Genomic DNA, 14753 nt, shown 5'->3' on the forward strand with positions numbered 1-14753 from the left:
ATTTTATCTTATTTTCATTATCATGAATTGTTGCAAAATGGAGTGCTCACTAAATGTAACATGCCAGTGCCTAAAATGAGAGAAATACAGAGAGCCAAGTGAATACATATTCAAGATGAAGAATGATTCTTTTACACTTTGGCCATGGAAAAATGTTTAAATTCTAAGACATACAATGGTAGGCTTTGCCAAAAAATTGGCTGAAAAGAACTTTGGGGATCCTGGAGATGGAAGGAGCAGCATTGTAATTCAAGGATGCTGGTTTCCATATTTTTTACTTGATATTTGAGAATCCTCTAAGCTTTTTAAATTTCTGTTAACTAAGAGGTTTTTTGCAACCTCTTTCTGTTACAATAATAAAAGTGGCAAAAGCAGTTTTTGCTTTTCCCACTTAAATTTACTTTTATGTTGAAGTATGATTGGTTTGGTAACTAGCAGAGAAACTTGTCTAACAGTAAAAATGAGATGCAAGTTAAAAATCAGAAAATTCTCAGAGCTACTACTTGGAGTTTTTTGTTCATTTGTTTTAGTTTGGCCATAGCTATTTAATTTTTTCAAACAAAATCTGCTGGCTCTGGAAAATGGCTCAGAACCAAGAGCTCAGAGTGCTCTTGCAGAGTTTGCTTTACAGCACCCAGGTCAGGTCTCTCACACCCACCTGCTTCAGGGAATGCAACACTCCTGGTCTCCTCAGGCGCATGCATTTATATGTGTACACACACACAGTATAGTAATACATCAATTTTTTATTATTTCTCAGTTCCTTGGAAGATGTGGGTGATGTTTTGTAAAGTCAGTGACTTTGGTTACTGCTAGTTGCACATGCCCAGATTACCTTTCTGGAGGGGATCTTCTGTATAATGCCAGGGAAGCTACTGAAGCTGCATTCCACTCTTACAACATGTTCCTGCTGCCTTTCTTTTCTGTACTAATGAAACAGCAGAGATGAGCAAATGTGTTCGTTTATATGTGTTTAAACTTGCAGTTGCTCACAAGTAATTTATTTCTCCTGTTGTCAAAATTAGGAAGAAAAAGTATTGTTTAGCAAAGTCCTCATCCAACTTTCTGTGTCCTTAAATAAAATTCTGTATTTTTATCAGCACAGTAGTTTAATATTTTCACATAGTGATTATAAATATAATGGATATATGCTGTATTCTAGAGGCTACTAAATAAAATTATGGCCTTGTTTGGCATTCTAATTACTCATCTGTATGATAATTTGTTTATATTATTAAGAATTTCAAAGAGGTTAGAAAGTTAAAGTGCTTGTAAAAACTAATTTGTAGTTTATAATTTTGTTGGGGCTCTAATTTATATGTAAAATATTCACTGGACTAGGGATATAGTTCAGTGGTAGACCACTTGCCTATGAGCTACAAAGCTCTGGGTTTGATTCCTAATACCAAGACACACATGCACGCATGCACTCACGCATTTTACCGTTTCATTTTGGTGAGTTTTAGTAAATATTAAATTGTATAGTCACTATTCCATCCCATGGGAGTGCATTGATTCAGCCCAAAAGTTCCTCTGTCTTGTTTTCCCTTCTTATTGTTAACCACTAATATGACTTGGCACTAAAGTTTTGCCTTTTCTAATATGCCATACAGGTTGAAACATATAGTAAGTAGGCACCTGTTTCTAGCCTTTGCCATCTACCTCTTAGCAAGATCCATGTTGTTTTAATCAGTAGATCATTTATGGATGATGATGGATGCTGCATGGATGGATTGAGGTTATTTCTCTCAATCTGAATTCATCATGAATGAAGCTGCTATTGAAAAGTCTTACGTGAAACTATGTGGGGGCCTGGCAAGACTGTTGAGTGGGTAAAGGTGCTTGTTGCCAAGCCTGATAACCTGAGTTTGATAACAGGCATTTATATGGTGGTGTGAGAGAACCAAAGGCCTCACGTTGTTCTCTGACCTTCCCCTCCCCCATACAACATACAACATGGCATGAGTACATAAACACACAGAGAATTTACAAGAAAGATTTTGCTTTTATTAATAACTTTAGTTTATTCCTGGGTTGGATGTAAGTGTGTATTTGACATTATAGAAACTGTTAGCCTAGTTTCCAAAATTTGACTATCTTTTCACAGGAAATGCTGATGTTTTCTTTCCTTTACTGCATTCTGGCCTACACTCTGTACTCTTTAGTCTTCAGTTTTATATGTTCTATTGGACATGGATTTGTATGATTTTAGGTTTATTTTAAATTTCTTATGTGTATGCCATGTGTATGCAGGTACCCCCAGAGGCCAGAAGAGGGAATCAGATTCTCTGGAGCTGGAATTACAGGCAGTTCTGAGATGCTTGACATAGGTTTCCTCTGAAAGAGCAGCAGGAGCCACAAACCACTGGGCCATCTTTCCAGACTCTTACAGTTTTCCTATTGAATGATGCTGCCTAGGACTGCTTTATTATGTATATTTTGTACTGATGCTGTTTTTAAAGAAGCTGTTTATTCTAGTTTCTTGCCTTTTTGTTCATTGTATTGTTCCTTTTCCCATTGAAATAACTTAGCATCTTTTCCAAAATAAGTAACTGACTTCAGTTCTTTTCCATTGACCTTTGTTCAGTTTTATATTAGTACTATACTGGTTTGATTAATGTAGCTCTTAGTCATGTGCATGATTTTAGTGTTATACCTAGAGTATCTGATTTGTAAATGTGCTTTTTCTGTTCGAGTGAGCCTTTAATATCAGTGATTATTTTTCTAGTTCTCATGGTGTAAATGAAACTTTTACATTCTTCCCTAACTAAATTTCTTGGCACTATTGCAAATAGTATAGCTTTTACTCTCCGTTTTGGCTTCTGCTTGCTTATCTATTGTCAGTACAAAGAACTACTACTGATTTGGAATTGGGAGAGTCTTGAAATTCTATCTCACAAACCTGTAGTCACTTATTCTAGTACCATTTTTGTTGTGTGGAATTTTCTGTTTAGACAGTTAGGTCATCTTTAAATAGTTTTTTCAGTTATGTAGTTTCTTTGCTGTTTAGTGCACTGACTAGACCTCTAGAGCAATACTGGATAGAAGTGGACAGGGTGTCCATGTTTGGTCTAATTCTTGATTCCAGATGAATGCACTTAGTGTTGTTAGTATTAGGTGTGATGATAACTATAGGGTTGTTTTGTTGTATTTTTAAGAATGCCTTTTATCATGTTGAGGAATTTTTTTTTATTAGTGTGCTGGTAATAGTGTCAATTTTTACCAAATTATTTTCACCTTTTGGTATTCCTCAGTTTGTGAGTTTGTGGGCCTACATTGAATTTTTAAATTATTTCTCAATTTTTTGAGACTAGAATGTATTTACATCATTTCCACCTTCCCTTTTCTTCCTCTATCAATTGCTATTATGTATGTATTTTTCTTTTGCAATGCTACAATAATAACCTTTTGTTCTTAGAATTAACCTACTTGTTCACAGTATACTTATCATATACAGATGTTGCCTAAGTCAGGTTATTAAAAATTTTGCTGGTGATTCTCCATTTCTAAGAGTGATCAGTGTTTTTCTGTCTTTATCTGGTTTTGATGTCAGAGTAATCTGGGCTCAGAAAATAAGCTGTGAGCTGGTGTTTATTTGTCTGTTTCCTGAGTTTATGTAAAATTTGTGTTATTTCTTCCTTAAACGTCCATGCCTGTAGGCATGGGGTTCCCTTTGAAGGGAAGTTTTAAACCATAAATTCAGTTACTTGAACGAATCCTGAAGCAATTTATGTCACTGTGAGCAAATTTTGATCATTTCTTTAGACTTAATGACTTTTACACAAAAGCTGTTTATAGGAGTCACTATTCTTACAGTGTCTGGGGTCTATGGTTTTTACCTTGGGTTCATGGTTCTACTGGGTAGCTAGTAACTTTCCTCATCAGGACACCTAGGGTTTTGCTGACACTATGGACTAGCTTTTCTGACTGTTGAAATTACCTGTTCTCCTGATCACTCGGTTCTGTTCATTCTACGGTTTATTTGCTGCTTTGATTTGCTGTTTGACTTTTTTCTTTTATTGAAAATAGTTTTTTTTTTCCTCACACAATATATTCTAATTAGTTTCCCCTCCCTCTATTCCTTCTAACTCCTCCTCCCCTCCCCTCCAGATCTACCTCCTTCCTATCTCTCATTAGAAAACAAACAGGCCAAGCTTGGCAGTGGTGCCACACACCTTTAATCTCAGCACATCCAAGGCAGAGGCAGGTGGATCACTTTGTGAGTTCAAGACCAGCCTGGTCTATAGCGTGAGTTCCAGGACAGCCAAGTCTGGAAACAAAACAGAAAGTAAACAAAACAAACAGGCTTCTACAGGATAATAATAAAAGAAAACAAAACTAACACATCAGAATAGGATGAAACAAACAGAAGGAAAAGAGCCCAAGAAAGCACGTGAAACATGTAGTGACACAGAGACCCACTCATTTTCACATTCCAAAATTCCATAAAAACACCAAACTGGAAACCATAATATATACCCAAAGAACCTGTAGGATAAAGAAGAGAAAAAAATACATATAAATAAAATAAAAAGTAATAAAACATTTTTAAAAATGGAAAAATGTGTGGCACACCATTTTGAGACAAGGAACCTCCAAAAATGCCATTGCATTCATTTTCTTTTGGCCACCTACTAGTGAACATTCAGCCTACCCTTAAAAGTAGTTTGTTTGCCCAATGCTCCATTGGAGGAAATTAAACTTTCATTTGCAGGTGGTTATCAGTTGGAGATGGCTTGAATAGGGGCATGGGTCCACTTCTTTTAGTTCTGGGACCCCATGTGATGCAGGCCCTACGCATGTTGCCTCAGTCTCTGTAGGATCATTTTTATGATAGCCCTGTTGTATCTATAAGGCGTCATATTCCTTGGTGTCCTCCATCCCCTCTGGCTCTTACACTCTTTTTTTCTACTTTTTTATATAATTTTTATTTTTTATAGTAATTACAGGTTATTTACTTTGTATCCCAGCTGTAGCCTTCTCCCTCATTCCCTCCCAATCCTGCCCTCCCTTCCTCATCACCTCCCATGCCCCTCTCTAAGTCCACTGATAGGGGAGGTCCTCCTCTCCTTCCATCTGACCATAGTTTATCATGTCTCATCAGGACTGGCTACAGTGTCCTCCTCTGTGGCCTAACAAGGCTGCTCCTCCCTTGGGGGATGTTGGGGAGGTCAAAGAGCCCGCCACTGAGTTTATGTCAGACAGTCCCTGTTCCCCTAACTAGGGAACCCACTTGGATGCTGAGCTGCCGTGGGCTACGTCTTACAATCTTTCATCCTTCTCTTCTCCCCTTAGGGGAGGGATTTAATGGAGATATCTTTTAGGGCTATATGTTCCAAGGTCTCTTACTCTCTGTATAATATCTGGCTGTGGGTCTCTGAATTTGTTCTCATTTGCTGCAGGAGGAAGTTTCTCTGATGATGACTGTGTAATGCATCAATTCATATGAGTATGGTAGACTATCATTAGGAGTTATTTTATTAGTTAGTTGGTTTGTTTGAGACAACTTTTACTGTGTAGCTCAAGCTGGCCTTGAATTCACAGAGATCTTCCTGCCTCTGCAGGAAGCAAAATTAAGTCCTGGGATTAAAGTGTATGGACTACCCACCGCCTGGCTCTCTCTATATCTATCTATCTGTCTGTCTGTCTGTCTGTCTGTCTATATTTTTTAATCAGTAATATATATATTTATACCAGTAGTATTTGGTTTTACCGTAGGTCACTGAGATGTCTGGTCTCGAGTTCTTGGTCACCCAAGCAGTGTTGGATTTTCAGTCAAATCAGATGTCGGTCAGTTACTCCCACAAACTTGTGCCACTGTTTCATTAGCATAGATATCTTGTAAGGAGGATACCGTTATTTATACAAGGGTTTGTCTGGGTTGGTGTTTACCTTTCTCTTGGAACTTTTTTAGTGAAGCATTTGAAAATGGTGAACACTGCATGAGTGATATCCCACAAATTTTTATATGGAAATTTTAATTTGTATTCAGTTCAACATATTTTCTTTTGACATTTCTTATCTGAGTTGTGGGTTACTTAGTATTTTCTTTGCAAAAAAACTTTTTTTTCTTTTTTAAGATTTATGTGGGGTTTCAGTCTTTTTCTTTGGGTTTCTGTGTTAATAGTGTTGTGGTTAGAAGACAAACTTTCTGTGATTTTAACTGTGTCAGTTATGCATCTCATCTTACATGTCAGAGCCCAGAAGTTCCATTTTATTTTGAGTTTTTTTTTATGAACAGTCCAAGTGAATTTGTTAAGAATGTGTCCCATAGCTGAGCACAGTGGTGCATGCTTTTAATCCCAGCACTTAGGAAGGCAAAAGCAGAAGGATCACTGTGAGTTCCAGGCCATCCTGGTCTACAAAGCTAGTCTAGGACAGCCAGGGCTACATAGTAAAACCCTATATCAGAGAAAAAAAAAAAAGAATGTGCTCCACTGCATGTTCTCTGTGTTGCTTAGGTCAGATTGTTGGATGTCTCTGAAGTTTTCTACATCCTTGTATCAGTGTTCTATCAGTCACTGAGACTAGAGTATTGAAATATTTAATGTTAATTTAAAAACACATTACTTAAATATTAATTAAATTAGGAGGTTGCAATGATAAGGTAGTTAAGCAGTGTGTCTTGAATGATGGAGCACATTTGACTTTTTCAAGTTTTGCACACTAACTCTCACTGTAATTCCTGCTGTTTTTTACCCTTCTGAGCTTGCCTTCTTTGGTTAACAGAAGTGATACAAACTATGATCAGTTGATAAGAAAACCTGCTGAATTCTTAACATAATACCGGGTGTATAGTTATTCTTAAATAGGAATTATTTTGTATATTTTAAGTTCTTGAACTTTGTGTACTTTTCAGAATTGCAAGTTACGATGCCAGATATGTGTTCTAGTATTATTTTTCTTTTTATTTGTTAATTTTTTAATTTCACTTTTGGTCGTTACTGTATCTTTCACCATTGCCTTTGTATGCTATTATTACTGAGAATATTTTCAGAGCTTTTAGCTGAGTGTAGATTGCCTTGTTTATATTACAGTAGAGTTTTATTTTCTTTCTTGATATAATTTACCTACCTTGCAATAAAATACTAACGTTCAGAAGGTATGAACAATACATAGATTTTTCTGGAGCAATAAAGTTACCTGTCTGTCTACAGCAGATTGTTTTTCTCTTCCAGATCAACCGAGAAAGCTGGTGTACCATTGAGCCATGCCCTGAATCAACATCTCTTTTAGCTTCCAAACAGAGCTCAGGTAGGCATGTTCATAGTCCTGCTCTATAAGAAATAATCTGATATTACGATATAGCATTCCAGAGTGCATTATACACAAATCAGGTAGGTAGGTAGATACATACATACATACATACATGCATGCATGCATACATACATACATACATAGAGAGAATTTTGTAAGCATATGATTTCACAATTGAAATAAAAGAACAAGAGGTTTCCTTAATTTTGCTTTAGGAATTATTAGTAATTTTAGTGATTATAAGGCTATGATTTGTTAATCATTTATAAAGAAATTTGGTCATGTAAAATTATAAATGAATCTTTCTGGGGACACAACCTATGTTCTTATGTTGTCTGTGTTGATGCAGAAACAAACAAAATAACAGAAGCTATAAACCTCAAAGGGAATAGGAAATAGTGTCTTCTAAAGCCAAATTTAAGTGACCATAGCCCAGGAACATGGATTTAGTATACCCCAAATCCCATGTTCCAATGTAGAAGTTTCATAAAAATTTTAAAACAATAAACCATAAAAATTTGTAAGTCAAGACACCTTTTAAGAAACCTCAGAGAGGTGGCTACAGCAAGATGGCTGATGCTCTGCCATAAACCTCCAATGCCATCTGATGATTATTTTAGCTTTGAGGTTGGTGGGAAGTAGTGGTCTGCTTTGTTTCTAGATTTCAAAAGATTTGTATGTGTTCATCACATGATACTAGTTTCAGCATAGAGGTGGACAAGGAGTGGCTATTCCAGGGGCTAAAGCTAACCTGGATAAGGTAGTTAATCTCTGGACCTGTGGTATTCCAGCTTCCCCCATATGACTGCAGTCCTAATCACTGTCTTTGCAGTCACAGCTTCTTCCCAGGAAATCTCATTGACAGCTGCGTACTGGAATCATATAGGCAAGAAAGCTTTGAAAACATGTGATGCCTTGGTCTTGCCCTTAGCAATTCAGATTTATTGGGCAGGGATGCAGCATGGACATCCACTAAAATCCTTTAAGGCTCCTGTTGTCCTGAGTAGGTAGAATTGAGAAGTGTCAGGAGTCTTCCTTACATGCTCATGACAAATTAGTAACAACAAAGAGTTACGATCTTACCTGATAATTACACTAGGTAGGAGTCCTAACTTCACCCCATGTTCAACCAATTCTGCCATAAGATACATTCCCCAGTGTCCAGGTTCCACTGTCTTCCATCTGTAAAGTGTTAGTAGTTGCCTCACCAGGGGGTGTTGCGCAGCCATCCGGTTGAGTGGCCATCTTTGAATTCACTCCTGCGCTGGTTTCTAAGCTGCCAAGTGAGCAAGAGTACTTTGCAGTTTTGAGTTCTCCAGTCTGCTTCACCAACAAAGCCTCCATTTATTGTTCCTGTTTTCACTAATCTGCTCTAGAAATTATCAAGTCCTTCTCATTGGCTGACTTTTTTAAGAACAGCTTAGCTGTAGGTGTCTTGCAGCAGTATTACATCAAGAATAGATTATCCTAGTCTTTTATACCCTGAAAGATTTCCTGCCCATTCTCAATTCTGGCTGTATTACAAAGGAAATATTAAAGCAAATACAGAAAGTGGTTTCTTCTGTATTTTTCATACTCTTTGAGGGTGCTGTTTCAGAATATTATGTTGTGCTTGTATTCAGGGCCTGCAAATTCAAAGGTGTTGGAAGTAAAAGTATACCCACCCCTATGTTTTGGTTCCTTTAGCTATTAGGGACTTTTCTGAAAGTATAACCAGCCGCACAAGAATGAAACTTCTGCCAAGTGATTATTGAGTGAAGTCTTGGACTTCGATGGACTTTGAATATTCGCAATATGGAAGGACTTCTAGACATGGCTCAACTGACTCCTTTAAGGAACTGGTTTTGAAGAGTAGTCTTTGTCATGTCAGAATTGTGTGGATTGTTGAAATAGCTTTTTACACTTTTAACTTTCAGAGTAAGCAGTGTGGTCATACGTTCAGGCTCAAGGAAGCCTGGACTTTATTGAAGCATATGTATCACATACTGCAGTATGCTGTATGCCAGATGTTTAGTTACTTCATTTCTAATTTACTGTTAACTGTCAGTGTGATTCTTTAGTATTGTGGTAACCACCCCATTTTACTGCTTTAGAAGTAGTAAATAGAAGATCTACAGGCTTAAATTACATGGCATTTTTCTTTTAAGCAAGATCCATCTAAGCATGTGAAAATTGGTGTCCTTTGCCCTTTTTACACTTTGTATTGTAATATATTTCACTTAATTCATTAGGAAGGGAGTATAGGAAGAAAGTAAGGATTTTTTTTTTTAATGACCCAGCACATGTGACATGGATGTACATTAAGTTTTCCTTTAGGGATCCCTATAGCTGATGAAAGTCATGGTGGACTGGTAATGATTTATGATTGTTCTCTTCTTGTATTCCCTTTTCCCCTCCATATTATTCTTTCCTCCAAATAGCCAGTTTGATCTCACACATTAACCTTTTCTTATCCCAAATTTGGTTTGTAGCCATGTACTAACTTGGCTTTATTTTGAGGGTGAGCTACTTCTATCAGGGCTGAATCTGTGTATTTTTCATGAAAACATATTTCTAGGCTGGCATTTAGACATAGTCGTTAAGTTGCCAGCTTGCCTCCAGCAGCTCAGCATAGTTGCTGTGTCAGCCCTTTCTTTTCTTTAGCCAGTGCCTCCATTTTCCCCTCAATCACAACATGGAGTTTTAGGGGGGTTTCAAGCAGTAAAAGGGGCAGGAATAGAAATATCACAAACCCACCTGCTGTACTGTTGTTGTGTACTGTATAGAATGGGGGAAAGGGGTAGAATGCCTATCATTTAAAGTCTTTTGAAGAAACCATACCTATTTCCATACAGCGAACATTCTGAAACTATCTGCTAAAACCATAATTGTGACCGAAAAGATTTAAGATTAACTCATAGATCCTGCCTTACTTGTTATGTGTTCTTTATATAATTCTGCAATGAAAATATCTCTTAATGTGTTCGTTTGTACCACAAGATTATGAATAACCCATTTTGCAAGCATACACTAAAAGTCTTCCCAGAACCTAGCCAAATACCCAACAGAAAAATTAGTAACGTCAGTTAATATATGTAAAAGCAACTAGTTAGACTATGTCCTTTCTAACTGTAAATATCTAAAATGGGAGAAAGCCTGGGAAAGCAAAGACGTGGGTGAAAAATAGAGAAAATGACTGAATGTTGTTATGAAACAGAAAGTGGCTTTAAAAAAAATAGGCATTGATTAAATAAATGTTCTTTTTCAGAATGTGAAAGCTTCTTAGATGTTGGACTGGGCACAGAATGTACTTCAAAAGAAGCTGTGCTTCAGAGAGAGTCGGGGAGTGATTCTGAGCTCTTTCACTCACCCAGTGATGAAATGGACAGCATCATCTTCTCAAAGGTACTGGATAAACCTTCTTCTCATTTTTGACCAGCTACTCGCCTAGTCTCATTTGGCCCTACTTAACCCCCTTTTCTGTGATTTTCCCTTTGTGCTGATTGTCATCCCATAACTTTAATACACAACTCTAGCTAGTGGATTGTAATCCAAATAGGCCATGTATTCTGAGTTACTTTGGGGGTCTTATTTTGTCTTTCCCGCCTGGTTTTTCCTCCATTCCTCCCTCTCTTCTCTTTATAAGTGTCAACAAACAACCTTGCTGGATCACTCACAGAGGCATGTAAGTATTCTATTAAAAGAAGGAATTGCCAGGGCTTAGAAAAGAGCATTGGCCATGTTTGCCAGATTTATTTTCTGAAAAATCATGGCTGGTTACATGAGGAGTTTGAAGCTTGCATTGAAGTCAAAAGGCGTGGGAGTTCCTTTAGAATGAACTAAGTCAGATGACAGTGAACACCCTTCAGTGGTTAGGAAAGGACCACAGCTCAGACTGTATGATGTCATATATATAAACTAACCATAGAGTCATTCTGATTAATGTGTGGATGCCTGAAACTCCCTGCTAAGCCTGGTGAAGTCATCTTTCATCCAGACTGCTTAATTGGAACTTTTTACCTCTATGGTAGAGAACTTGAGAGTTTTCTTTAGCGAAGAGCTAGGGAAAATGGAGATTGGGAAGCTTGTGTTTGTTTCTGTTTGCAGCAAGTTCTATTTTGTTCTTTAAGAGTGAAGACCTTTCTCACAGCAGAGAAGGCAGGTCAGGCTGTAGTCAGTTAAGTGCTGCAAGTGGTTTTCCTAACAGTGAGGACTGAAGGGGCAGAAATGTTGTAGCAGCTTGAAGAAGAGTCTTCCTTATTTTATAACTTTGAAGAAGTGCTAAGAGTAGTTTTGGTAGTGGAAGATTAAACTCTCCAAGACAGTGTGATATTCCCATGTCTAACGGTTATGGTAGAGGAACAATGTCACACAATTTTAGAATTCTCGTCTTTTCGTTTTTGTCCATCAGCCCTCATCTCCCATTTGCTCTTCCCTAATCCTTTTTGCCTTGTTCCTTTGATTGTCTTCTGAAGGGTCTTGGAAAGATTTATGGTGCGACTTTAGGATTTCTATCTTGTCATGCTTGTCAGACATGGTGGTACATGCCTATAATCCCAGCACTTGGGAGGCTGGGGTAGGAGAACTCTGAACTTGTAGTAATTGACCGAGTCTTCCAGGGTTCAAGAAGGGAAGATTTGCCTTTGAAGTTACATAGGAAGAAGAAAACCAATGTTGGTTTGTGGATTTGTTTGTTTGTTTTTGTTTTACCTGCCTGCCTTCCTCCCACACGCCCTTCCTTTTCTTCCTAATCTTATAACAAATGCATTTTTTAAATTACATTTCTGGGGAGGAGGGATATATGCCTCAATGCTAGTATAGAAGTCAGGTTAAAAATTCTAGCCTTAAAATTGGCTTATAATGACTGGAGCTGGGTAATGAATACGTATGAGATTATCACATAACTATATATGCCTGTGCATCCTAATAATAAAAAGGTCTTAAGATTTTTTTTGTGTGTGTGTGTGTGTGTGTAAGGGTGTGTAGCACAGGGTGGGGATGAGGGCTGCTCTTAGCAGGTGTTGGATCTCCTGAAGCTGGAGTTAAAAATTGTGTGCAATGACAAACATGAGATTCTGGGAACTCCGGTTCTTTGGAAGAGCAGCATAGGCTCTTAACTGCTGAGCAATCTCTCCAGCTTAAGTTTTGTTTTTTAAGTTGAATAATCTTTCTTCAGGAAATATTTGCTTGCCTATCTCTTAATATATAACATGTGAATAGTTTGTTCCTGGTGTACCCTCTGCGCAGAGAGATAATTATTTCTGATCACTAAATTGCATGGTTTGCTTACCAAAAACAAAACAGACAAACAAATGAAAACCAAAAAAGTAGAACTTTCTGTACTTTACCATCTTACTCAAGCTGCTAAAAGCATGCAGAAGGTACTTCATGAAAAGGACCTTTGCTAGATACTGCACATTTTTTCAAGGAAGATTAGATAATTTTTTTTTTTTAAGCTGAAGCATACACCTCAGACAAACTTCCACCTACATTGCTTAGAGAAAGGCCAAGCAGGGTGGATGAACTTTTACCTCTTCATGCATGTAAGAAAATGTCCAGATGGCCTGGGACCAGGTCAGGGTGGGGGTAGGAATGTTTCTTCCTTTTGTTCTTCCAAAGCAGTGAATGACCAGGAATCCTTGGAATAACTATTTTTTCCATCATTGATAAAAGTCAGTACTAGTTAATAATAAAGCACCGACCTGAATTTTTTTTATGTATGTTTATCTCATTTCATATGTCCAGCAATCAGATAGGTAGTTTTGTCCCTTCGACCGTACAAGAAATACAGGTTTTGATGTGCTAGCCAGTTTTATGTCCACTTCACTCAGGGTAGCATCATTTGAGCAGAGAGAACCTCAGTTGAAAAAATGCCCCCTACCAGATTGGCCTGTGGCCAAGCCTATGCTTCAGTTTTTTAAAGTGTTGATTGATGGGGAGGATCAAGGTCACTGTGGGTGGGGCCACCCCTGGGCTGGTGGTCCTGGCTGTTATACAAAAGCAGGCTGAGCAAAGCCTGTAGGCAGCACTCCTCAGTGGCCTCTGTTATCAGGTTCTGCCTCTTGATTCCTGCTCTGTTGTAGTTCCTGCCATGGCTTCTCTCAGTGTTGGACTGTTACATAGATGCAAAGTGAAATAAACTCTTTCCTCTCTAAGTTGCTTTTGGTCATGATGTTCTATCACAGCAAGAGAAACTCTAAGACAGTTGGTAAACAAGTTGGTCTAAAATACTGGAAAACCAAATAACAGAACTGAGATTTGCATTGAGGCTTGACTCTAAAGTTTCTTCCTGTTCTGTCACTTTGCTTTCAGTTTCTTCAGTATAACTCTGAAAACCAGTTATTTAAGTCAGGACTACCTTGGTAGACAGACCACCAACTCTGCCTTCTTAAAGTCATTCCTCTGGCTGTTTCTGCGGTGTGTGCTGTGCAGTGTCGCAGGGTTACTTACAGTGTCTTCCCAGGCCTTATGTTCTTTTCTTTCAGTCTTCTGGGGGTTGGAGGGAGTCTTTAGGCAAGCCATTGCAACACGCTTTTCTGCGAACTGTGAGTGGTATATTAGGTCACTTCCTGCAGGCATTCATTTATCTCTGGCCATTAAGAGGTCTCTTTAATAGCATGCACCTCCTGGGAAATGTGATTCTTTGGTGAGTGTTAAGAGCTTCATGTTTATTCTTACAAATATTTTCTGGTTCCTAAGGTCATTTATAGATCAGCAACGTAAAAATTGTACTTTGTTTTTAAAGTGAGACAAAATCCTGTTACTCATTTTGGGCCTAGCTGAGAAAGAAAGTATGTAATCGTAAAATATAGTTGGTGTTGTTCACTCTACATAAAAAGATTACATGATTTGGGGAATGTGATGAGTATTTAAAATGTGAGCTGGTGTTTTTCAATACACTAGTATGTTTTCTATGAAATACAAATAAATGCTTGTTGAATAAATGAAGGGCTATTCATTCGGCAGTATTAAACATGATCCCTTCAGGTATAGTAACAATATATAGTAACAATTAAATGTGTGGTAGTTTTGTCTTTCTTATGTTTAGCAATATAATGCTTATCTTTATATAGATACATGTATAAATATATATAACTTTTTAAGAAAGCTAAATAGGTTACCCCCTCATCTCATATTATAAAAACACAGGTAAAAAATAGAATTTTTCAATTTTGCAGGGAGCATCCATACACTTACCTTCCAGTTGCTGTCATTTTTAATTATGTTTACTTACTACATAGCTGTGCTCTGCTTATACCAGTCTAGCTAAATTGAATAAAAAAAAAATTACAGGTATGCCCGTAGGCATCATACATAAATTCCTTAGAATCATTTTTTTAGTAATGGATGGATTTGGAGGGAGATAAATATATATAATTTATATAAAAATTCAGTTACTTTGAGTTTGTTTTGTGTGTGTGTATGTGAGTGTGTGTGTGTGTAGCTTTGGCTGTCTTAGAACTCTCTCTATAGAACAGGCAGCACTCAAACTCACAGAAATCCAGCTGCTTCTGCCT

At 37.6% G+C, this 14753-nt stretch overlaps 1 protein-coding gene across 8 annotated transcripts in view; it reads left to right on the forward strand.

Annotated features, from left to right (window-relative positions):
- The window catches only part of Akap13 (A-kinase anchoring protein 13), a 277674-nt gene that overhangs the window by 182105 nt on the left and 80816 nt on the right, over window positions 1–14753 (forward strand). For all 8 annotated transcript variants that reach the window (XM_060367369.1, XM_060367370.1, XM_060367371.1 and 5 more), the window contains 2 exons: window positions 7179–7254; window positions 10505–10641. In XM_060367369.1, the coding sequence (XP_060223352.1) occupies window positions 7179–7254; window positions 10505–10641 (213 nt within the window). The remainder of the gene's footprint in view (window positions 1–7178; window positions 7255–10504; window positions 10642–14753) is intronic.

This window comes from Meriones unguiculatus, chromosome 14 (assembly GCF_030254825.1).
Source record: "Meriones unguiculatus strain TT.TT164.6M chromosome 14, Bangor_MerUng_6.1, whole genome shotgun sequence".
Lineage (NCBI taxonomy): Eukaryota > Metazoa > Chordata > Mammalia > Rodentia > Muridae > Meriones > Meriones unguiculatus.